This window comes from Myotis nattereri, assembly GCF_964212035.1.
Source record: "Myotis nattereri genome assembly, chromosome: 5".
NCBI lineage: Eukaryota > Metazoa > Chordata > Mammalia > Chiroptera > Vespertilionidae > Myotis > Myotis nattereri.
This window is the reverse complement of record NC_138080.1, coordinates 82,178,146-82,205,127: the sequence shown is the minus strand read 5'-3', so window position 1 is coordinate 82,205,127 and position 26,982 is coordinate 82,178,146. Positions and strand designations below refer to the sequence as shown.

General features: G+C 38.3%; 1 protein-coding gene across 1 annotated transcript; it reads right to left on the bottom strand.

Annotated features, from left to right (window-relative positions):
- Positions 1-1,868: 1,868 nt before the first annotated feature.
- Positions 1,869-6,503, bottom strand: LOC308518981 (protocadherin alpha-1-like; the record flags this gene model as incomplete). The annotated part of the gene is made up of 1 exon (XM_081090853.1): positions 1,869-6,503. One exon carries the CDS (start codon positions 6,501-6,503, stop codon positions 4,080-4,082), a length of 2,424 nt encoding a protein of 807 aa, XP_080946979.1. The 3' UTR covers positions 1,869-4,079.
- Positions 6,504-26,982: the final 20,479 nt, after the last annotated feature.

Here is a 26,982-nt window from a genome sequence, read left to right as displayed (position 1 = left end):
CAATATAAAAATAAGATAAAGATAACATAGGGAAGAAAATAAAATGAATTTAGGAGTGGGTCAGTGTCCAATATACATAATAATCATTTTCAGTTACTCTAAGGTCACAAATTTTGCTTTCAGAAAGAGGAAAAAGTGTCCATAAAAGAACAGCAAAAACATTTTCTAAAGAAAAACTAGCTTTTCCTGGTGCTAAAAATCAATACTAATTTCTTTCTTGAGTCCTATCTTAAGAAACTTATTCACACCCTGTATGGAAGTGTATGTTTATTTTAATCATATTCTAGTAATGAACTGACTTAAGAAAGCAGAGCATCACTTACTGTCTTATACATGGAAATGGATAATTATTTACTGGTTTCAGGCAGAGCTGTGTATACACACTTCAGTATCTCCACATTTATGCTTTATTTTCCTCTGCTGACCTTCTTTCTCAGGTAGGCTTTTCCCATGTGATGGCAAAATGGCCAAAGTAGCTTTTAGTCTACATTTAGTGACTCTCAATAGAAAGCGCCCTTTTCCTGATAGTCCCAGCAAAAATCCTAAAATATCACTTCCTTTGACCCAGTTTAGATGGCATATCTTTCCTTTAGTCAATAGTTGTGATGGTTCTCACTTGGCCAGACATGGGTCACATATTCATTGTTGAAGCCAGGAGATGAAAATGGCAAGGCTGCTCTTGTGAAGTGAAGGCCAAGGCAAGACCTCATGTAAGCAGATTCTCTTGGATCTTAAACTGATTTCACATAGCTACAGACTGGCCATTACATCACTCCGTATTTGCAATGCAACTGCATGTTTTTAATACCCAGTAATTTTGACATACAGTGGCCAACATACTGGCTACTATTGACATATTAAGAAATTATACCACATATTAGCTCTTGGAAATATAGCTTAGTTAAGGCAATTTTTGTAATCCCTTAAGGTAATTTTGCTGGGTTTTTGGAATAACATGGCTGGGGGTATGAGGTGTATTCTGTTATTCAGGGTCTCTGAGGATCTAGCATATCTCTCTCCCTCGGAGAAATAGAGTGCTAATGCCAGAAATCCAAGCACATTTCCTCCAGTGGGGAAAAAAGAATGAGAATGCGTGCTGAACAAATACCACCCAGCTTGACATCTCTTGACATCTGTAGTGGGTTGAATAGTACACACCCAGTTCCTTTGCACGTGACTTTATTTGGAATAAAGATATTCATGGATATAGTTAAGGTAACTCTAACATCATCCTAGATTAGGGTTGGCCATAATCAAATGACAGGTGTCCTTATAAGAGACAGAAAAAGAAAAGATACACAGAGACACAGGAAATAAATGTGAGGCAGAAATTGGAGTTATGTTGCCACAAGCCAAGGAATGCCAGGAACCACCAGAAACTGGAAGAGGCCAGGATGAATTTGCCCCTAGAGTCTTCAGAGGGACCATGGCCCTGCCAGAACACCACTGAGCAACACCAGCCGGGCAATACCTTACTTTCTAATTACATAGTTATACCAGAAAATAGAGTTACACTTCTAATCTTGAAAAGGAAACGTTTTGGGTTTTTGTTGGTTTTTGTTTGTTTGTTTTTTAGAGAAGGAACATATCAAGAATTAGTCTTCTCAAGTGCCCTGCCTTGCATTTTAGGTGATGTAAAAATAGTGCTTTCCCACAAATGAAATCACACTGGTATCATCATACCAAGGCAACTTGAAAATAAAATTATAATTCCTAAAATCATAATCATGAAACGAAAACTAATTACCGAGACTGAAGAATTAAAAGATAATAATGTATGTGGTTAACAAGATTTTGTTTCCCTTGGGGTGTTTGAAAATTGGAGCCTCCATAGAAACATGAGAATAACTGTTATTCTCAGTATGTACAGCATGATGATCCTTGTCTAGTGTTTTCAGATAGACAACGAAGCTGTGAAGCTACTAACTTTAATGGATAATTAACATTAACCAAAATTAATCCAGTTGCATAACAATGATTATCTGGTAAAAGATCTTATCATACAAAACTTCCTATTCTGAGGATCTGACCATTTTTCAGTCAGTAAATTTCCTAAATGACTGACTAATTTGAAATGTAAATATACCATGAAATAAACACTAAAGAATAAGTTTTGCCATAAATCTATATTATTTTGTGTTTTTATTGATACTGAAATATTGTTTGAATAACCCATTAATCATAGGAAAGGACAGGTGAAAAAGTAAGAAAATAAAGCAACTGGTTCGTCTTTATAAAAGAAGAAGAGAGGAATTAATATAATACATTTTCTGAAAGAAATCTTATAAAGAAAGATGAAACTATTGAAAGTTGTGTTAACTACTCAAAGATTCTGAAAGAGACAAGAATATTAACTACCAATGGGAATTCCATTCATATTTATTTGTTTAAAGAAATACTTAATAACAAATCTCTCCACAATAATCTTGTTCTCCATTCCAGAATTACCTTTTCATTAAAAATCACCTTTTTAAACCCACTTCTTTTAGTTTAGTGATCATTAACCAATATTTGAGATTTACCTTCAAGTTAAAACCTTCAACTAACCCAGAAAACTTTTTACCTATACAACAATAATCAATATACAGAAAGAACTGTTGAGCATCAGTCTAACATTTTCTTTTTGTCAGTGATCCCAATGTATTTCTGTGAAGGCATGTCTGAATGTCTTCAGGCCAAATTCAAAAAAGGCTATTGGTATTCGTTAAATGATGCTCAATTCCATTAATAATCTTATTGTTAACCTCTCTGTGAAGCATTATTAGATAACTACTTTTTCAACCTATATAAATTCTTCAAGAAATAAATTGTGCCAGTTTAGCTTCAAATGCTAGCTTGTAACTCAAGTTTTTCTGGCTTGATAGAAGAAAATATATGTTTACGTTTTCCATACTATTTATGATTTTTAGTTCAGCTTCAAAATATAGTTTTCTCTATCCATCCCAATTGTTTGATCATTTTTATTCACCTTTCCAGGACATTTTCCTCTACTTGACTATATTTTGCTTTAGTGATGCAATGAGAATTACATATACTTTCTGAGTACTATTCACATAGATGGGGGAAACCTTCATCTGCTTTGTTTCTAAGAAAGCTTGCTGATAACAGTCAGCATTTTATTGCCTCTTTTTAAAAAGTCATGAATAGCCCAGCTGTCTCAGTGGTTGAGCATCGACCTACGAACCAGGAGGTCATGGCTCAATTCCATGTCAGGGCACATGCCTGGGTTGTGGGCTTGATCCCCAGTATGAGGCACGCAGGAGACAGCCCATCAATGACTCTCATTGTTGATGTTTCTATCTCTCTCTCCATTTCCACTCCTCTCTAAAATCAATAAAAATAGTTTTTAAAGTTATGAATAGAACAACATCTCCCTTTATAAACACCCTGCTATACAAAGAAAATGGAAAAAGCAATATTATACCAAATCCAAGTCTTTTCATAACCCCATTGTTATTTTAAATAGGTAAAAACAGGTTTAAACTTGTTATTTTAAATACAATGTGTTCTCCTTCCCACCCCCAAGCCAGAGACCTTCCCTATCTTGTTTCACTGTTGCTCTGTCCCTAGGTTCTACAGCAGGGCTTAGTATATAAGAGAGTTATGTGCTTGTGGAATGGATCCATAAATAAACATTGTCTATGGAGGAAACGCTAAGCCTGAACATTAGGAAATATAGCTATGGGAACAGAGTAATGCGAATGGGCAAGAGAAATTAATTTTGGTCAAAGACTTGACACTTCACTATAAGATTAAAGTAATAAACTTGAAAATGTCACTGTAATTGACTACATTCAGATCCTGTGTTAAATGTAATCAAGACTACTTAGTATTTTCTGTGTGTATTCTTTTTAAGTAGGATGCTTTTTCAAAGAATACGTCAATTTGTCCCTACATTTTTTTGTTGTTGTTGTGCTTGTTATTTCTATGTTCCATTCAGGATGCAGCTGTATATAATAACATAAATACCTGTGTTGAATGGTAAGATTTCTTTCAATTTTAGTGGACACTTTGAATACATTCTAAAGAGTCACATTTAAAAAGGTGATTATATAAGTTAAATTTAAAAAAACAAAACATTAAAGGCAAAGATTGAAAGTTGGACTTACATTACCAGAATGTTCCGAATTTACTTCTGGGTGTTCATTTTCTTCCGACGTATTCGGACCCGGAGGAAGACTGGGGCTGAAGGCCATGAGGTCCGTCTTGGGCGGCCCCTCCCCAGAGCACACCCTCTGCCGCCTCTGCTGTGAGTACGACCAGCTGCCCACGGCGCTGGAGCACACCAGCACGGGCTTCCCCGGCCCGCACGCACCCTCCGTGGGCGGCGCCCAGCACCGCAGAGCCGTGTACAGCAGCAGCGAGAGCACCAGCAGGCTGGACACCGCGCAGATGGCGATGATCAGGTACACGTTCACGTCCACCAGCGCCGCCTCCGCCTTCGCAGCGCCAGGAGAAGTTTGGGAGGAGGTCTTTGGCGCTTGGCTATTCTCCACCAGCGACAGCAGCACAGTGGCGGTGGCCTCCAGCGCCGGCTCCCCGTGGTCCTTCACCAGCACCAGCAGGCGCTGGCGCGGAGAGTCCGCCTCGTCCAGGGCGCGCGTCGTGCTGACCTCGCCCGTGTACAGCCCCACGCGGAACGGGCTGCGCGCACCACCCGCCGCCGGCAGCAGCTCATACGACAGCCACGCGTTGTAGCCCGAGTCCGCGTCCACCGCGCGCACCTTCGCCACCACCTGGCCCGCGCCCACCGACCGCGACACCAGCTCGCTCACAGCACCGCCCGGGCCGCCTGGAGCCGGCGGCAGCAGCGCGGGCGCGTTGTCGTTCTCGTCCAGCACGAACACCCGCAGCGTCACGGTGCTGCCCAGAGGAGGCTCGCCCGCGTCGCGCGCGCTCACCTGGAACTGCAGCAGCTCCAGCTCCTCGCGGTCCAGAGGCTGCAGCGCGGACACCCGGCCGCTCTCCGCGTGCACCGACACGTAGCTCGACAGCGCGCGCTCGCCCACCCGCCGCTCCACCAGCGAGTAGGACACCAGCGCGTTCTCCTGCGCGTCCGCGTCCCGCGCCGACACCGTGAAGATGTGGCGGCGGGGCGGGTTGTTCTCCTTCACGAACACCGTGTGCTCGGGCTGCGCGAACAGCGGCGCGTTGTCGTTCACGTCGGCCACCTCCACGGACACGCTGGCGGTGGACGACAGAGAAGGCGAGCCCCCGTCCCGCGCGGTCACTACTACAGCGTAGTCCGACACACTCTCGCGGTCCAGGGCGCTGTCCAGCACCAGCGAATAGTAATTCTTGAAGGTGGACACCAGCCTGAAGGGGACACGCGGTGTCAGGGTGCAGGTCACCTGCCCGTTGACACTGGAGTCCCGGTCGGACACGGAGATGAAGGCAATGACAGTGCCGAGAGGGGCGTCCTCTCTGACCGGCAAGGACAAAGACCTGACCGCCAGTTCCGGAGCATTATCATTTACATCCAGCACTTTCACTAAAACCTTGCAGTGATTTGACATGGGAGGACTTCCTTTATCAACTGCTTTTATCTGAATTTCGTAGGATTTTGTCTCTTCATAATCCAGTTTACCAATTAGCCTAATTTCTCCTGAGCTGGAATCAATTTTGAAGTTCTTTCTAATGTTCACAGGAACATCACTGCCAAAGAAAAAGACAACTTCTCCATTTACACCTTCGTCAGCGTCAGAGGCATTTAATGTGGTTACTAATGTCCCATTTGCTATAGTTTCCAATAAATGGACTCTGTACACGGCCTGAGAAAACAATGGGGCGTTGTCATTAACGTCGAGCACCGTTATCAGCAGGTGAACTGTACCTTCCAGCTCAGGTTTGCCCCCATCCGTGGCTGTCAATAATAAATGAAGTTCTGGTGTTTCTTCTCTGTCCAAAACTTTCCTCAATTCAAGCGCAAGTGACTTACTCAGCTCATCACTTGCCTGTATATCCAACGAGAAATAATCACTGGGGCTGAGCGTATACGTTAGAAGAGAATTGGTGCCAATGTCGGCATCGGCAGCGCCCTCTAGCGGGAAATGCGATCCCAGCAGTCTAGATTCGGGAATAAATAACCTTTGTTCTCTCTCTCTGAAGACTGGTGGATTATCGTTAATGTCCTTCACCTCCACCTCCACGTGGAAAACCTGTGGCGGCCGCTCCACGATCACCTCCAGGTGGATGCTGCACTCCAGGCTCCGCCCGCACAGCTCCTCGCGGTCGATCCGAGAATTCACAAACAAAATGCCATTCTGCAGATTTACCTCCAGGAGGTCCCCGCGGCCTTTGGACGCCACCCGGAACAGGCGCGGCACCAGCTCCGCCAGCTCCAGCCCCAGGTCCTGCGCGATGCGGCCCACGAAGGTGCCGTGCTTGGCCTCCTCGGGGACCGCGTAGTGGACCTGGCCGCTCCCCGCCTTCCAGGTTGCAAGAAGCAGAAGAGAGAGCAGCAGGCGCCGGGCTCCCTTGCCTCCTCGCCTGGGATACAGCATCGCAGAAGCACTACACTTTTCCTACCTCTCTCGCCTTACTTCAAAATCATGTCTCTTTACTTCATATTTTTAGTACTTCCTCTCAGCGTTTCTGTCTTCTCTCGGGCGGTGACAAAATGGAGCTTCCTCCTTTCGTGTTGGCGATCAAACATTCCCACTGACAAGATTTTGTGGTATACAGCGACATCCTGTGGCTGACTGTAGATTTTTAGATCATTCATTGATTTCCAAAATAGCCTCATATTCATTTGCAATTTACGCAAGGCAATCATTTTCAATTTTATATCCTTTTAAAGGCCCAGACATTTCAAGTGTCACTTGAGAGTGTGTAATTCAATATTTTCCTTTAGCTGTTTTCACAAAAGTATTTACAATTGCATTTGGGAAAATCACGATATACATAAGTTCATCTTTTTATTTAAAATAATCTATCGGCTCATATCTTTTTATTATTAAATATTTATAACTGCACACTTTAGTTTTAAAATAAGGCACTTAGACCACTGAGGTTCACCTTATCCTAAGCTAGTTTGGGTGTTTATTTTTTAAATGATATAACATTACCAAGTACTTACATATGAAATATTTTGAAATTTTGATGAAATATATTTAAGATTCCTTCAATGTTGTATAAAAACCATTTCTGACCCAGCCAACGTGCCTCAGTAGTTGAGCATCGACCTATGAACCAGCAGGTCACGGTTCATGCTCAGGTTTCGGATTCAAACCCCAGTGTGGGGCGTAAAGGAAGCAGCCAATCAATGATTCTCTCTCATCATTGATGTTTCTGTTTCTCTCTCCTTCCCCTTCCTCTCTGGAATCAATAAAAATATATTTTAAAACCATTCCTGATACTTTAAATCTTATAATAATGATATTTGGAACATTTCTATTTGTTGCTTGTTACATAACATCAATTTAGAATAATGACTTTTAACCTCCAAATGTCATTATTCCAAATTGAATTAGTATCCACTGGATCTTCCTTCCTACAATAAATTTTAAGGAAATTATATTTTTCTTTTTTCATATTAAGGCAAACATTGTCATATTTCAGTTAAAATAATATAAATATTGAATCAATATCAAATACACATATCTGAAATTTTGATAATAATAATTCATCATCAACATTTAAATGAAAATCTAATGTAATTAGGTTTTCAGGAGAAACTATTTGAGAAAATCATATTAATAAACTTTTCCAACTTCAGTCCAATTCATAATAATAACCTCATAGCTAAATCAAAATTTAGGTATGTTGTCATAAACTACCACTAGTTAATTTTTAAAAGAATGTCCTTAATATTTCTATTTTAAGTATTATGGATTTTTAAGAATATTAATATGAATAAGAATTAGTCTATTGCCTTTCTAATCAGAAACCCTAAGTCATTGTTTAAATTGATAATTAAAATATAGATGAAACATGTTATTTTATTTTTCAAAAACAAGCATATAATTTCAATAGTTCCGTGTAATAATTACTTCATTGAAAAATACAGCAATATATGCTACATCAATATCCTCTAGTCTCAAAATGAAGCAAATTCTGAATTTATGACTTTTCTAAATATTAGATTTAAACAATACTATCAATACTTGAATTAAGAAAATGTAGAATAAATACTAATCACAATTCACTGACATTCAAATATCTTAAACATAAAACTGTTGAATTAAATATACTTTATTTCCACACATAAAAGCTTATTTTACCTTTTATTACTTTTTAATATATTTTTTATTGATTTCAGAGAAGGAGCAGGAGAAAGAGATAGAAACTTCAATGATGAGAGAGAATCATTGATCGGCTGCCTCCTGCACACCCCACACTGGGGATCAAGCCCGAAAACCAGTCATGTGCCCTGACCAGGAATCGAACCATGACCTCCTTGTTTTTAGGTCCAGGTGCAACCACTGAGCCTTGCCAGCCAGCTATTTTACCTTTTAAAACATACCTAATATAACTGAAAATTATATGATCATGTGTTAATATTGAGGACTACAATGATCTTTAAATATAATTTCAACCACAAACCATATTATACTGTTTCATCCTTTGTCTTTCTTTTGATGAAAAATGCTCAATTTGAAGATATTCTCAATATTAGAGAAATGTAATTTACAATAACCAGATGACAATTAATTGAAACAAAACAACACTTGACCATGGACTTCATTGTCATGGTAATGATCATGACAACAAAGGACTACAGAATACTATCCTCAAGGAAAAAGCAAAGGAGAGTATAAATGCCTTGAAAAAAGTGTTATCAGAGATAGCTGTTTTTTGGTGGGTTTTTTTTTTAAATAGATTTTATTGATTTTTTTACAGAGAGGAAGGGAGAGAGACAGAGAGTTAGAAACATCGATCAGCTGTCTGCTGCACATCTTCCACTGGGGATGTGCCCACAACCAAGGCACATGCCCTTGACCGGAATCGAACCTGGGACCCTCCAGTCCGCAGGCTGACTCTCTATCCACTGAGCCAAACCGGTTTCGGCCAGAGATAGCTGTTTTAAAAAAGCAGTGTTTGTATGTTATTGGAGTTAAGCTGGTATAAACCCAAATTAAAGTGCTACAACTTCAAGATACTAAATGCAATCTCCGTGATAACCGCGAAGAAAACAGGTGTAGAATCTGAATAGATCTATAACCATTAAGGAAATTGAATCAGCAATTTAAAAAATCTGACAAAGAGAAGTCCTAGACCCACTGGCATCGCTGACGAATTCTACCAAACATTTAAAGAAAAAATAATGTCAACCTTTTTTCAAACTTTTTCAAAAATTGAAAAGGCGGGAACACTTTCTAACTCCTTCTATGAGGCCAGCATTACACTCATACCAAAGCCAGACAAAGACACTACAAGAAAATAAAGCTGCAGATAAGTATTCCTTAAAAAATTGATGCTAAAATCCTCAAAAAATATTTAAAAACAGGATTCAACATTCCAATATTTAAAAGCAAGTGGGATTTACTCCTGAAATACAAGGATGTCTCAACATCAATCAATGTAAGATACCACATTAACAGAATAAACAAAAATCCACATGATCATATTAATAAATGCATAAAATGCATTTCAAAAAATTCAATACCCTTTCATGAAAAAAGCAATAAATATCCTAGGAATACAAGGAAACTACCTCAACATAATAAAATGCAATACATGAAAAACCCAGAGTGAACACATCATCCTCGATAGTGAAAGACTGAAAGCTTTTCCTCTGTAAAAAAAAAAAGAAAGAAAGAAACAAAGCCCGCTTTTACCTCTTCAATTCAACAAAGTAATGGAAGTTCTAGCCAAAGCAATAAGGCAAGAAAAATAAATAAAAGGCATCCAAATTTGTTAGAAAGAAGTAAAATTATCACCCTGGCCAGTGTAGCTCACTGGTTGGAGCGTTGGCCCATGCACCAAAGTGTTGAGGGTTTGATCCCAGTCAACGGCATGTACCTGGGTTGCAGGTTTGATCCCTGCCTAGGTGGGGGCAAGTTCTAGAGGTAACTAATATCTCTCTCTCTCTCTCTCTCTCTCTCTCTCTCTCTCTCTCTCTCTCCCCCCTTTCTCTTCCTCCTTCCTTCCTCCCTCCCTTCCACTCTATCTAAAATCAATGGAGCTCTAGCCAGATTGGCTCAGTGGATAGAGCATCCGCCTGCAGACTGAATGGTCCTGGGTTCAATCCGGTCAAGGGCATGTACCTAGGTTGCAGGCTCCTCCCCACTGGGACCCTGGTTGGGGCACATGCAGGAGGCAACCAATTGATGTGTTTCTCTAACATCAATATTTTTCTCTGTCTTTCCCTCTATCATCCACTCTCTCTAAAAAAAAAAAATCAATGGAAAAATATCCTTGAGTGAGGAAAAAGGAAGGAAGAAAGAGAGAGAGAGAGAGAGAGAGAGAGAGAGAGAGAGAGAGAGAGAGAGAAGAGAAGAGAAGAGAAGAGAAGAGAAGAGAAGAGAAGAGAAGAGAAGAGAAGAGAAGAGAAGAGAAAGGAAGGGAAGGGAATGGAAGGGAAGGGAAGGGAAGGGAAGGAAAGGGAAGGGAAGGGAAGGGAAGGAAAGGAAAGGAAAGGAAAGGAAAGGAAAGGAAAGGAAAGGAAAGGAAAGGAAAAGAAAGGAAAGGAAAGGAAAGGAAAGAAATCTCTGTTCACAGATAATATGCTCTTTTATGTAGAAAACCTTAAAGATTACATGGAAAAACTTAAAATTAATAAATCAATTCAACTAAGTATCAGGAAAACAAAATCAACACACACAAAGTCAGTTACATTACCATACACTAAAAACAAACAACAAGAAATTAAGAAAGCAATTCCATTTAGAATATCATAAAAATACTTAGAAATTAACTGAGGTTAAAGATCTGTATGATGAAAGATACAAAGACATTTCTGAAACAAATTAAAGAACACACAAACAAATGAAAGGCATCTCATGTTCATAGATTAGAAGAATGATTGTTGTTATGATATCAGTAATAACCAAATTGATCTACACACTTAATGTAATCCTTATCAAAACTCCAATGATATGTAACTTTCAATAATAAATAATTTAAATTTTTTAAAATCCCAATGATATTTTTTGCAGAAGTAGAAAAACCCATCCTAAAATCCAAATGGAATGTCAAGGGACCCCAAGTAGCCAAAACAACCCTGAAAAAGAACAAAGCTGAAGGACTCACACTTCATAATTTCAAACCTTACTACAAGGCTACAGTAATCAAAACAGTGTAGTACTGGCATAAAGACAAACATATAGACTAATGGAATTAAATAGAGGTCCAGAAATAAACCTTCACATATAATCAAATAATTTTAAACAACGGTGCCAAGAACACTTAATACAAAGGAAGACAATTTTTTTAACAAATGGTGCTGGAAAAATAGGATATCCACCTGCAAAAGAATGACGTCCTACCCTTACGTAATGCTACATATAAAAATTAACTCAGAATGGATTCATCGCCTAAATATAAGACCTAAAATGATAAAATTCTCAGAAGAAAACATACGGTAAAAGCTTCACGATGTTGGATTTGGCAATGATTTTTTTGATATGATGCCGAAGGCACAGGCAACAAATGAAAAAAATTAGGCAAATAAGACCATAAAAATGAAACATTCTTTCCATTTAAAGAAAATATCAAGACCTTCCAGTATCCAGTTCCAAATGGAAGGAGCTTGGAAATAACCACTCCATCCTAACAAGTATAAAGCTGAACAGACGTAAGAATCAACAACTCTTCTTGGATGTGTAGGAGAGAGGAGGACACGGAGCAAAGCACAACCTCCAATGTTAGGAACATAGATAGGGGAATAAAGGAAGTCACGGATTACTGCTGCGGAGATTCAAGAGCAGAAACCATTGTGGAACCAGTGCCAGAGTAGTAAAATGTGAACTGTAATTTACAAATTGCTAGAGACTAAGTGTGAATAAGTCTGAGAGTTGAAAACTCCACATGGGAGCAGTCATAGGGGGCCCTCACAATATTTTGAGATTTACTTCCAGGATCTTGACCAGATTCCCACAGTAAAAGTCAGAGAAAAATTTCCTCATGCTTCTGTCAGTGGCAGGGGAACCAGAATACCTATAATAAGATAAATATACAAAAATAAATTGTATCTCCATAAACTAAAAATGAAATACCAAGACCGCTCTATTTTTATTAACAAGGCCTTCACTTAGGGGAAACTAATTAATGAGAAACTAACCTGTTGGGTTATTATCAGAGCCTAAGTAGCCTGAAAAAAAAGGAAAATACCAAACTCCAGCATGCTCTGGCCTCCCATGAGGGAGTTGGGAAATAACTGCCCCACCTAATGGGGGAGAAAAAACTGAGAAATATTTGTGAAATTTACAGTCCAAAAGCATAAGCTTATTAAAAAACTGAGTTAACTTACATGTATGCATATAAGCATAACCAATGGACACAAGACACTGGGGGGTAGGGGAGGCTGGGGGAATGTTAAGGGGGTGGGAGATATATGTAATACTCTTTGTAATACTTTCAGCAATAAAACAAAATTTTTAAAAAACTGAGTTAATCACAGGACTATAGAATGCTTTTTCTCTTCCCTCACTTCACCACCACATTATTACAGGGCAATTACAGCAGTTCCTTATACCTGGTACATCATGTTCAGTGAGCAAGAAAAAATTATGAGACATATCAAAAGGGGAAAAAACCCACAATTTGAATAGACAGAACATATATCAGAACCAGACATCTCAGAAATGTTGAAATTATCATATGGGGAATTTAAAACAACTATAATTAATATGCTAGAGGCTCTGCAGTGATGGCGAACCTTTTGAGCTCGGCGTATCAGCATTTTGAAAAACCCTAACTTAACTCTGGTGCCGTGTCACATATACAAATTTTTTGATATTTGCAACCATAGTAAAACAAAGACGTATATTTTTGATATTTATTCTATATATTTAAATGCCATTTAACAAAGAAAAATCAACCAAAGAAATGAGTTCGCGTGTCACCTCTGACACATGTGTCATAGGTTCGCCATCACTGGACTAGTGGGTAAGTAGACAGAATGCAAGAGTAGGTGAACAATATAAACAGAGAGATGGAAATACTAATAAAAAATCAAAAATAAATGCTAGAGATAAAAACCACTGTAACATAAATAAAGAATGTGTTTAATAGGCTCATTAGTAGACTGAACATGAATGAGAAAAGAATCTCTGAGCTAGAGGATATATTAATAGACTCTTTGAAAACCAAAAAGCAAGGAAAGTAAAGACTGAAAAAAGCAGAACAGAATATCCAAAGACTGTGGGACAACTACAAAATATATAACATGCATATAATGGGAATACTAGGGAATACAAAGATAAAGGAACAGAAGAAATATTTGAAATGATAATAATTGAGAATTTCCCCCCAAATTAATGTCAGATGCCAAATTACAGATTCAGAAAGCTCAGATAACAGTAGGCAAGATAGATGCCAAAAATAATCTACACCTAGCCATATCAATTTCAAACTAAAGAAAACCAAAGATTTTTTAAAATCCTGAATGAAGTCATCAGAGGAGGGGGAAAACACTCCTCCTATAGAGGAACAAAGAGAACAATTATATCTGACTTCTCTTCAGAAACCATGAGAACTTCCTCAACTTGATAAAGAGCATTCATGCAAAAATTACAGCTAACATTCTACTTAACAGGGGAGGATTAAATGCTTTCATTCTATGACTGGGAACAAGACAAAGATGTCTGATTTTACTACTCTTATTTAGCATAGTGCTAGAAGTTCTACCCTGTGCAATAAAGCAAGAAAAGGAAATAAGAGACATATAAGTGAGAAAAAAAGAAAATTATCCCTACTTACAGATTATCACTATTTAATGTACAACTTGTACATTAAAATTCCAAGGAATAAAAAAAAACCTAGATAAGTGAGTTAAGCAATGCCACAAAAACAAGATAAACATACAAAAATAAATTTTATTTCTATATACTAACAATAAAAATATACATGCCAAAATTAAATTTAAAATGCCATTTACATTATCTCAAAAAGAGGAACCTAGGTATAAATGTAACAAAATATGTACAGGACTTATATTCTGAAACTACACACCACTAATGAAAGAAATCAAAAGCTACCTAAAGAAATAGAGAGACATACTCTGTGAATTGGATGTCTCAACATGTTATATAGGGAGATGTCAATTTTCCCTGAATTGATTTATAGATTTAACACAATTATTACCAAAGTTCCAATAAGATTTTCCGTAGATATAGACAAGATTATTTAGAATGTCAAAGAAACCAGAATACCTATAACAATTTTTAAAAACAAGAAATAAGTAGAAGTAATCCACTATCCTATTTTAACATTTATTATATAGATACATAAGTCAAGACTGTGGTATTGGCAGATGAATAGACATATAGATCAATGGAACAAAATAAAAAATCCAAAAATAATCACATATAAATGTGCAGAACTGAATTTTGACAAAGGTGCAAAAGCAATTACATGCAGGAAAGAAAGCTTTTTCAACAAATGGTGTTGGCGCAATTGAACTTTGTTAGGAAAAAAAATGAATAAAACCTTCACCTACCTAAATCTCATATCTTATACTAAAATTAACTCAAAATGAATCAGAGAGGCTTCAGTGACTATACTCAATGAGAAATAGTCTTTTTAAAAGTTTGCAAATGTCTCAAGACAAAAAGTCCATCACAGCCTTCAACATTAAAATTAAAACAGCAAACTCTTGGGAAGGGGCTGGGGAATAATCTAATTCCCACAGCTACCACATAATAATAGCTGAATGCCCAATTTTCAAAAAAATTTACTGGCATACAATAAAACATAAAAACATGGCTTATTCAAAAGAACAAAGTTAATAGAAATCATTCCAAAGAAGTGCACACATTGGACTTCATGGACAAAGACTTTAAAATAACTGTCTTAAATATGCTTAAAAAAAAAAAAAGCTAAGTGGAAACATGGATGAAGAAGTAAAAGAAATCAGGAGAATGATATGAACAAACTGAGAATAACAACACAGAAATAGAAATTATGAAAAGGAACCAAACAAAATCTGGAGCCTAAAAATACAGTAACAAGTGAAAAATTCACCAGAGGGGTTCAATAACAGATTTGAGCAGTCAAAGGAAAGAATCAGCAAACTTAAAGACAGGACAATGAAATTTATTATCTGAGGGACAGAAAGAAAAAGATGGAAGAAAAGTAAATGAAGGCTACCTGTAAATAAGCCCTGACAGTTTTTCTTTTCTTTTTTGTAATGCAAATGCCTGACTTAAGCTTTGTTGACAGAGGTTTCCACTTCAAAGACAGCTATCTTAAATAAAAACATTGCTAGCCACATGATTAGATAAAGAGCCAGGTCACCTACCCCCACCAAGGCTCTTTTGTTTTAGATACTGTATGTTGCTTGATTTCATTTGAGCGGCTTTTTTTTCTCTCTTTCTATGCTTAACATTACACTCTTACGTGTGTTTTTGTTTTGTTTTATTGAAGTATAATTGCCATACAATATCTTACTAATTTCAGGTGTATATCATAGTAACTTTATATGTATATACATTACAAAATGATCACTACAATAAGTCTAGTTATGAACTGTCAACATACAAAGTTTTTACAATATTATTACCATATTCCCTAGGCTGTACATCCCACAAGTTACTTTTTGTTGTTTTTGTTAATCTTCACCCAAGGATATTTTTCCATTTAATTTTTTTTTTTTTAGAGAGAGAATGGAAGAGAGACAGAAAGACAGAGGGAAACATTGATGTGAGAGAAACACATAGATTGGTTGCCTCCTACATGAGCCCAGACCAGGGCCCGGGATGGGGAGGAGCCTGCAACCAAGGTGCATGCCTTTGACCAGATTCAAACACAGGACCCTTTGGTCCGCAGGCTGATGCTCTATCCACTAAGCCAAACCAGCAGGGAAACTTACTTATTTTATAACCAGATGTGTGTACCTCTTAAACCTGTACGCCAGCCTGGCCAGTGTGGCTCAATGATTGAGCATCAACCCATGAACTAGGAGATCAAGGTTCCATTCCCAGTCAGGGCACATGCCCGGGTTGCGGGCTTGATCCCCACCCAGTATGGGGTGTGCAGGAGGCAGCTGATCAGTGATTCTCTCTAATCATTGATACTTCTATCTCTCTCCCTCTTCCTTCCTTTCACTGAAATAAATAAAAACATTTTAAAAACTTCCTAATGCAACCAATTTCTGAATATTAATTTATAAAAACAATATTATTGTAATTTTGGTTGTAACTCCACTTTTTGTGTTCTACTTAATTTAAAAGACAAATACATAAATATAATTTAAATCTATCTTATTGGGCACACAATGTATAAAAGATATGATATGTGACATCAAAACATAAATGAAGGGGGATGGAGGTGCCTAAGAGTAAAATTCTTGAATGTAATTGAAGTTGACTTGGTATTGATTCAAATGAGACTGTTATAATTTTAGGATGCTATATGTAATCCCCATTATAATCACAAAGATATCTTTAGAAAAACACAGAAGTAAATTAGAAGAGAATCAATACACATGACTACAAAAAATCAACTAAACACAAAAGAAACTAGTAATGGAGTATATAAGGGACCCAAAAAAGCTATAAGACATACATTTTAAAAATAGCAAAATGAAAAATAGTAAATAATTCATTATCAGTATACTATTATTCTAATTGTGAATCGTTTAATTCTCCATTCAAAAGGCAGATATTGGTAGAATGGATTTTAAAATGATCCAATTCTATGCTGTCTATAGAAGACAAACTTTAGATACAAAGACACAAGTAGGTTGAGCCTGGCCAGCATAGCTCAGTGGTTTAGCATCGACCTATGAACCAGGAGATTGCAACTTGATTCCTGATCAGGGCACATGCCTGGGATTGGGGGCTTGATCCCCAGTGTGGGAGCATGCAGGAGGCAGCCGATGAATGATTCTCTTTCATCACTGATGTTTCTGTCTCCCTCCCTCCCTCTCTGCAATCAATTTTTTTAAAAAGACACAAGTAGGTTGAAAGGAAAGGACTGGGGAAAAAGTTTATCATGCAAACAGTAACCATAAATCAGACAAAATAGAGTTTAAAACGAAAATGTTACTAGAGCTAAAGAGGATATTTTTTTCCATTGATTTCTGGAGAGAGTGGAAGGGAGGTAGAAGGGGAAGACAGAAAGAGAGAAAGAAACATTGACATGAGAGAGACACATCGATTGGTTGCCTCCCACACATGTCCTTATCAGGGCTGGAGAACCTGCAACTGAGGTACATGCCCTTGACTGGTAATTGAAGCTGTGACCCTTCAGTCAGCAGCCAACGAAGAGTGATATTTAATATTGATAAAAGGATCACTCCATTTTGAAATTATAAAAATGATAAATAGCCCTAGCCGGTTTTGCTTAGTGGATAGAGCGTCGGTCTGTGGACTGAAGGGTCCCAGGTTTGATTCCGTCCAAGGGCATGTACCTCGGTTGCGGGCACATCCCCAATAGGGGCTGTGCAGGGGGCAGCTGATCGATGTTTCTCTCTCATCGATGTTTCTAACTCTCTATCCCTCTCCCTTCCTCTCTGTAAAAAATCAATAAAATATATATTTTAAAAGATTATAAATATATATCCACCTGACAAAAGAATCCTGAAACACATGAAGCAAAGATTGATACAACTGAGGAGAGAAATAATTCAACAACTATGCAGAAGATCAACAAGAAAACAGAAGACCTGAAAAACAATCTATACAAACTAACAGACTTTTACAGAGAACTCCATCCAACAATAGCAGAATATAAAATCTTCTCAAGTTCACTTGAGACATTCTTCAAGTTCTAGAGAATGCTACATAAGCTAGGCCATAAAGCAAACCTCAAAACATTTAAAAGGCCCTGCTGGTGTGGCTCAATGGTTGAGCATCACCTATGAACCAGGAGGTCAAGGTTTGATTCCCAGTCAGGGCACATGCCCAAAAAGAGAGAAGAATCAAATTATTAAAACCAGAAGGAGACATTAGTTGTATATGTTTTTATCTTATAGAAATAAAAAGAATGATAAGATTATATTATGAACAACTACAGCCAACAAATTATATACTAGTAATGTAGATAAAATTTTAAAATTCCTGGGAAACACAAACTACCAAATTGTGTCAGGAAGAAATGTAAAAATCTGAATATATCTATAACTGAAGAGATTAAATTAGTAAAAAAAGTTTGCACAAGAAAAAGCCCAGAACCACCTCATTATTTAAAGAAGAATTAATATCAATTCTTCAAAAACCCTTCTAAAGAGCAGAACACTTTAAAACAAAAATGTTACTAGAGCTAAAGATATATATATATATATATATATATATATATATATATATATATATATATATCTCCAAAGAACAGAAGAGGATGGAACACTTCCCAGCTCATTCTATGAGGTTATTGATATTGTTTAAAGATCATGAATCATGGCTAGTGGTGAGTTATCCCAATAATACAAGGTTGTTTTGTCATCTGAAAATCAATTTATGTAATACTCTATATCAATAAAAGACAAAAGTCACATGATCATATTGATAGACATTTTTCTTTTGGGGATATGGTGTGAGTTAAAAGAAAGGTGAAGGAGCAGTAAAGGTAAGAAATCAATGAGAGCTGAACAAGGTCCTGGAAGCGAAGGAGGATTAAGGAAAGAGTAACAGAGACAGGGAAAGGACTGTAATAAGTTTTTCTGGATGTAGAAATGAGGCAGTTCTAAAGCTATCATATTTTTAATTTGCTTTAGCTAAGAAATTATTTAGTAAGGCAATTTTAAGTCCAATTTCAAGTTGGAATACTCCTATCAATTGAAGAAAGCATGCCTTTGGTAAGTAGAAATATTATTTCTTTTTTGTTCTAAGGTGTCTTTTTTGTTCTAAAATGTACAATCTAGTCCACATCAAATGTCCTTCAAATTTCTGAGTTGTAACTGGTAGAATTGTGCCAGAGATATATGAGCTTAAATTAGCATACAGAATTTCTACATTTTCCAATTTTTTTTTCTATAATAGATATTCTTTTTTTTTTAATATTTTTTATTGATTAAGATATTACATATGTGTACCCTCAACCCCCCCTCCCCCCGCTCATCCCCTCACCTCCCCGTTGTCCGTGTCCATTGGTTAGGCCTATATGCTTGCATATAAGTCCTTTGGTTGATCTTTCCCCCTTGCCCCCACCCTCCCCTACCTTCCCTCCAAGGCCCGACAGTCCAATCAAAGCCTCTCCGTCTCTGGATCAGTCCTTGTTCATCAGTTTATGTTGTTCATTATATTCCACAAATAAGTGAGATCTTGTGGTATTTATCCGCTCTCCAGTTCCATCCATGCTGTGGCAAATGGTAAGAGTTCCTTTTTCTTCTTCCTCTTCTTAAAGAATACCTTTCAGCATTTCATATAATGCTGGTTTGGTGGTGATGAACTCCTTTAGCTTTTTCTTATCTGTGAAGCTCTTTATCTGACCTTCCATTCTGAATGATAGCTTTGCTGGATAAAGTAATCTTGGTTGCAGGTTCTTGCTATTCATCTCTTTGAATATTTCTTGCCACTCTCTTCTGGCCTGCATGGTTTCTGTTGAGAAATCAGCTGACAGTCGGATGGGTACTCCCTTGTAGGTAACTGACTGTCTTTCTCTTGCTGCTTTTAAGATTCTCTCTTTATCTTTTGCTCTTGGCATTTTAATTATGATGTGTCTTGGTGTGGTCCTCTTTGGATTCCTTTTGTTTGGGGTTCTCTGCGCTTCCTGGACTTGTAAGTCCATTTCTTTCACCAGGTGGGGGAAGTTTTCTGTCATTATTTCTTCGAAAAGGTTTTCAATATCTTGCCCTCTCTCTCCTTCTGGTACCCCTATAATTCTGATGTTGGTACGCTTTAAGTTGTCCCAGAGGTTCCTTACACTATCTTCGTATTTTTTGAATCTCTTTTCTTTTTTCTTTTTCGGTTGGGTATTTTTTGTTTCTTTGCATTTCAAATCTTTGACTTGATTCTTGGGATCCTCTTGTCTGCTGTTGGATCTCTGTAAATTATTCTTTATTTCAGTCAGTGTATGCTTAATTTCTAGTTGGTCCTTTTTCATGACCTCCATAGTCTCACTATACTCCTTGAGGGATTTATTAAATTTATCGGCGGTTTCCATAAAATTCTTGAAAAACCTTATAAACGTGGCCTTGAACTCTATATCCAGTCGTCTGGCCTCTTCCGTTTCTGCCAATTGTGACCTGTTTCTTTGTCTCCGCATTTTGGCTGCTTACCTGTGTTGATAGAGTGGCCTGCGCGCCAGGTGTCCTGTAGGGCCCAGTGGCTCAGCCTCCCCAGTTACCCGGGGTGGACACTCTTGGTGCACTCTTGGTGCCTTGTTTGTTGTAGGATCACTGGGAGGAATTGACCTCCAGGCCAATTGGCTGTGGGAATCAGCTGTGTCTGACGTGGGAGAATGGTCCCCCTCTGACCACTGGGTACAGTGGCTCCTGGATCTAAGGAGGTGCTAATTCAGCCCCTGCCTGAGGCCACACAGCCGGGCCACGAAGAGGCTCAGCTGTGAAGCAATGCAAGCCGCTGCGGGGCCTTGGGCCTTCTCTTGGAAGTTCCGGGTCTGCTTGGCTGGGCTATAGTTGGGTACATTCACATGCAAAAGCCTCTGCCGCAGCCTGGGTGGGGCGGGGTCTCAGGGAGTCAAAAGGGGCGGAGAAAGACACTATGGCTGATTCTCCGCGCCCAGAGTCGCGCGTCTCAGTGTCCCGGTAACGGCTGCAAGCACCTCTGAGGGAAATCCGCCCTCAAGTTCGCCCGCTGCCGCCTGACAGAGCAGCCTCTCCCCGTATGAGTCCTGGGTCCCCAGAGACTTCCCAGAACCGGAGTTCAGAGCAGTCGGGAGCTTGTGATTCAAAAAGACAGCCGCGTCCTCCGGTGCCACCCCCTTTCCGTGCGCGCGAGCCGCCGCCGTACCTCTGCACTCAGCCTCCGCAGCTCCTCTGGCTCTCAGCGTGCTTTTCTTTTCTTCTAGTTGTAGAAATTACACTCAGCCAGCCTTCCTGTTGTTTTGGACGATGTTTGCTCCGTCCTTTGGGATAATTTTCAATTGTTGTGTGGGGCGACTATTTCCCGGTGTTTATCTATGCCGCCATCTTGGTTTCTTTCCAATAGATATTCTTATATTCTGCAAACAAAAGCATAAAATGTGAAGGTTTTCTTAGTTAATTAAATTATATTATAAATTCTCTCATACTGACAAAGATGTAAATGTTGCTTAAAGGCTTTCCTACATTCCTTACATTTGTTCTTACCAGAATGAATCTATATACATAAAACCCTAAGTGACCTTTACCACCGGTCAACTGCTAGACCAGTCAACTGGTCACTATGACGATGCACTGACCACCAGGTGGCAGACACTCAAGGCAGGAGCAGCCCTCTGGTGGTCAGTGCACTCCCACGGCCAGCCAACCTCCCCCAGTCCCTCCCAACTGCCAGCCGGCCCCAATCAGCCCCAATCAGAACTGGGTGAGATGGCCCAATCAGCCCTGATCACTGGTCAGGCGGAGGGACCCCACCTGTGCACGAATTCGTGCACCAGGCCTCTAGTTATTTAATAAAAACTAAGATCTCTAACATGAATAAATATCTTCCCAAACACCTTGCACTTATGGAGTTCCTCCCCTGTATGAATTCTCTGAGATGGGTAATATGATAGCCACTACTTAAGGTCTCTTCACAAATTTTATATTTATATAGTATTCATTAGTATGATTCTGTTTTGCACATTAGAATATCTTCCCAACTAATGACTTTTTCACATTCCCTACCACCATTATAATTCACACCAGCATAAATTCATTAACATATATTAAGGTTGGAATTATATCTAAAAGCCTTCGCGCATTCTCTGCATTCAAAGGATTCCTTACCAATATGAGTACTCTGCTCTCAAGTATCTTGTTAATATGTAGTAATTGTTTTCCCACTTTGATTACTTTAATAGGTGTTTTTTAAACCAATATTACTTGATCTGATAAGTTGTTGATACAGTAAAGTCTTTATTGAATTTCTTATATTCATAAAGCTTCTCAGCAGTATGACTTCTCTAATATATAGTAATTCTAAATATCTTCCCACACTTATTATATTAATCAGGCATCTCACCAATATAAATTCTCTAATATTGAGTAACTTGTCCACATACAATAAAAGTTTTCCCACATTCCTTTAATTTATAATTTTTTAAAATATATTTTTATTGATTTCAGAGAGGAAGGGAGAGAGGATAGAAACATCAATGATGAGAGAGATTCATTAATCGGCTGCCTCCTGCACACCTATCTACTGGGCATTCAGCCCTCAACCCAGGCATATGCCCAGACCAGGAATTGAACTGGAGACCTCTTGGTTCCTGGGTTGATGCTCAACCCCTGAGCCATACCTGGCTGGGTAAATTTACAATTATTATCATCAGTATGAATTCTCTGGTGTGAAAAACATATTCAATAAGGTCTAAAGGCTTTCCCACATTCTTTATATTCCTGAGTTCTTGTCTATATGAATTCTCTGATGTTTATTAACTTGTCCATACACAGTAAAGGTTTCCATTCATTCATTACATTCATAAAATTTATAGCCAGTATGAATTCTCTGGTTTGAAGAAAGAACACAATTGGGTCTAAAGACAATTTCACATTCTTTATATTCCTATAGTTTCTCATCTATATAAACACTCTGGTGTGAATAAATTGTCCACATACAATAAAGACCTTATTGCATTTCTGATGTTCATAAGCATCTTACTAGTATAAATTCTCTAATATATAGTAAGAACTAAATTAAATCTAAACATCCTTCTACACTTCTTACATTCATTAGGTTTCTCATCAGTATACATTCTTGATGTTAAGTAACTTGTCCACAAATAATAAAGGCTTTCCTACATTACTAATATTCATAAAGTTTATCATAAGTAAAAATTCTCTGGTTTGTAGAAAGAACTCAATTAATTTTAAAAACATTCCTACGTTTCTTATATTCACAGGATTTCTCACCAGTATGAATTTTCTGGTGTTCACTAAATTATCCACATAAATAATGACTTGCTCACATTCTTAACATTCATAAAATTTCTCGCCAGTATGAATTCTCTATGGCATGGCAAGGACTGAATTAAATGTATTTATTTACTATTTATTTATTTATTTATTTATTTATTTGAGAAGAAAGGGAGAGAAACATACAGACAGGCCCAGGGAGAGAGAAACATCAATTAGTTGCCTCCCATACATGCCCTGACTGGGAATCAAACCTGCAACCTAGAAATGTGCCCTGAGCAGGAATTGAACCCAAAACCTTTTGGTGTACAAGACAACACTCCAAATAACTGAGCTACCCAGCCAGGACAGGACTAAATTGAAGTAAAAAATCTGTTTATATCTCTTACATTCATTGTGTGTTTCACCAGTATGAGTTCTCTGATGCTAAGTAAATTGATATTCATTACTGAAGGTCATTGATTTTTTTTCCCATTGATTTTTAGAGAGAGAGTGGAATGGAGGGATGGAGGGGAAGAAAGAGAGAGAGAGACATTGATGTGAGAATGTGAGAGAGACATTTGTTACCTCCTGCACACACCCCAACCAGTGCTGGGGATTGAGCCTGCACTCCAGGTACATGCCCTTGACCAGGAATGGAACCCATCACCTTTCATTGCACAGGCTGATGTGCTAATCACTGAGAAACACTATAAAGCATCTAGGAATTAACTTAATATATTTATTAAGACCTCAATAAAAAAATATAATACGCTTTTAATATACAGAGATTATAAATAGAGCAACATTCTTTTTAAAAAATATATCTTTTTATTGATTTCAGAGAGGAAAGGGACAGGGAGAGAGAGATAGAAACATCAATGATGAGAGAGAATCATTGATTGACTGCCTCTTGCACGCCCCCTACTGGGGACAAAGCCTGAAACTCAAGCATGTGCCCTGACCAGGAATCAAACCATGAGTTCCTGGTTTATAGGTTGATGCTCAACTATTAAGCCATCTAGCCAGGTATAATTAGAGCAACATTCAATACTTATATGTCATTTGTTGCTATAATGTACCATCTACCCAACTTAATCTATAAATTAAAAATAATTGACATCAAAATTCCAGTTGGATTTTTAAGGCAACTAGATAAGCTAAAATTTAATAGAAGAATTTTCAATGAATAATAAATTTACTTTATTTTAAATCAACACAATAAATAAATTGGCTCATGTGATTATGGAGATTGAAAATTCCCAAGATCTGCAGTCTGAAGGGACTGAGAACCTAGAATGCTTATGGTGTGAGTTCAAGTCTGACTCTGAAGGCAGAAGAAATCTAATGTTCCCATATCAACGACCATCAGACAAAGGGAGTGAATTCTCTCTTTTCAGCCCTTTATTCTATTTAGACCTTCAACAGATTGGATAAGGTTCACCCACGCTAGGGAAGACAATCCTCTTTACTGACTCTACCAATTCAAATGTTAATCTCATCCTTCCACTAAACCAGCACTTTTTCCTCCTCTGCTATTACCCAGCCTGGACTCAAAGGCAACCTGAAACCCAGACCTGCACACCAGCTGAAGACAAGAGTTCCAACAGAATCTTTCTCTTTGTGGTCTTGGAACCAGAAAAAAGAGTATTATAGCTCAAAGGTGGTTGTGTTGCAGGCTCTATCCTCAGTAAGGTAGCATGCAGGAGGCAGCCGATCAATGATTCTCATCATTGATGTTTCTATCTCTCTCTGCCTCTCCCTTCCTCTCTGAAATCAATCATATATATATATATGTACTGTGGTATATTTACACAATGGAATACTATGCAGCTGTAAAAAATGATCTCTTAACCTTTGAGACAACATGGATGGACCTGAAGACTATTATACTAAGCACAATAAGGCAATTAGAGAAAGACAAAAATCACATGATCTCACTTATAAATGGATTCTAAAGAAAAAATAAACTGAGGAACAAAATAGGGTCCAGAGGTATGGGTGCATGGAATAGAATAATAGATCTCAGTAGTGGGGAGGCCTAGGGGGGACAGAAGGAGATTAACCAAAGAACATATATGCATAATTCATGGATATAGACAATAGCATGGGGCGGGTGGAGAGTGCAAAAAGGTAGAAAAGGGAGACATCTGTAATACTGTCAATAAATAAAAAGAATAATACTGGCCTCATAAAATGAGCTTGGGAATCTTCCCTCCTCTTGAATTTTTTGGGATAGTTTGAAAAGGATAGGTGTTATTTCTTCTTTGAATTTTTGATAAAATTCATCTGTGAAGCCATCTGGTCCAGAACTTTTGTTTGCTGGAAGTTTTTTTGTTTACTGCTTCAATTTAGTTAGTTGTAATCCATTTGTTCAGATTTTCTGATTCTTCTTGAATCAGTTTTGGAAGAGTATGTTTCTAGGAATTTATCCATTTTGACCAGGTCGTCCAATTTGTTGGCATTTAATTGTTTGTAATATTTTCTTACAATCCTTTGTATTTCTGTGGTGTAAGTTTTTACTTCTCTTTCATTTCTGATTTTATTTATTTATTTGGGTCCTCTCTCTTTTTTTCTTTAGGAGTCTCATTAAAAGTTTGTCAATCTTGTTTATCTTCTCAAAGAACCAGCTCTTCAGTAATCTTTTGTATTTTTTATTCCCTATGCCATTTATTTCCATTATATTGTTTGTTATCGTGAACTATTTCCACAGATCTGACAACCTGACTCCATCCATTCAACAAACTTTCGTGAGCTTTGCCTAAAGGGAGCTAGAAGGAGCATTAAATTCCAGAGAATCAGTATGTTCCCGTATGTCAGATTTCTGCAGTTCTTGACTTGAGACCTTCCACCTCAGTTTCTTCCCCCAAATGGTTTCTGTCTTACTCTTGCTTCTTCAGGTAAGTACTATGCAGAAATCTCTGCCTTTTCAGACCCATCCCATATCCACCTATAATGTTACTCTGGGTCCTCTAAGAAGCAAACGTTGAGATGGAATTGAGCCCGGCTTGTGTTGCTCAGTGGTTGAACATTGAACTATGAACGAGGAGGTCATGATTGGATTCCAGGTCAGGTCACATGCCCGGGTTGTGGGTTTAATCCCTAGTGTGGGGTGTGAAGGAGGCAGCCGATCAATGATTCTCTCTCATCATTGATTGTGCCATGCCAGCACGGCCAAGGGTGAACCTGAGGAGGGGCGGTGAAGGATTAAAGACAGACAAAGAGAATACAGCTGGGGCTTTCTGGATCTCTCATGCCTGGAAGAAGACACAGAAAGATGCAGCCTGCAAGTCGATGTTTTATTTTATAGTCTCATTAAAACAAGGGTAGATTAACATGTATACAAATGTTCTTGTTTTGGCAACACTGGCTGCACCTCCCACAGCCTTTTAGCCACTTAGGAAGGAATTAGGGAGGGCTACAATGTCAGGCTTAATTATGCTAGGAGAGCTCTGCCCTCCAGGCTGGGACTTGTTTGTGGCTCTGCCACAGGTCAGTCGAGGCTTAATCCCATAACCGCTCCCTACAATTGATGTCCCTCTCTCCCTCTCCCTTCTTCTCTGAAATCAATAAAAAAATTTTTTTAAAAACAATTAACCAATGAGTACATACATAAGTGGAATAACAAAACAATGTTTCTCTCTTTCCCTTCCTCTCTCTCTCAAATCAATAAAAAAAAAAAGACAGTGTGGCATTGACAAAAGAACAGACAAATAGATCAACAGAACAAAATAGAAAGCCCAGAAATAGACCCACACAAATAAAGCCAACTGATCTTTGACAAAGGAAACAAGGCAATTCAATGGAGAAAGGGGAATCTTTTCAGAAAATCTGGAGCAAGTGGAAATACAAATGTAAACAAAAAATAATCTAGAAACACCCTAGCCCAGGGGTGGGCAAAC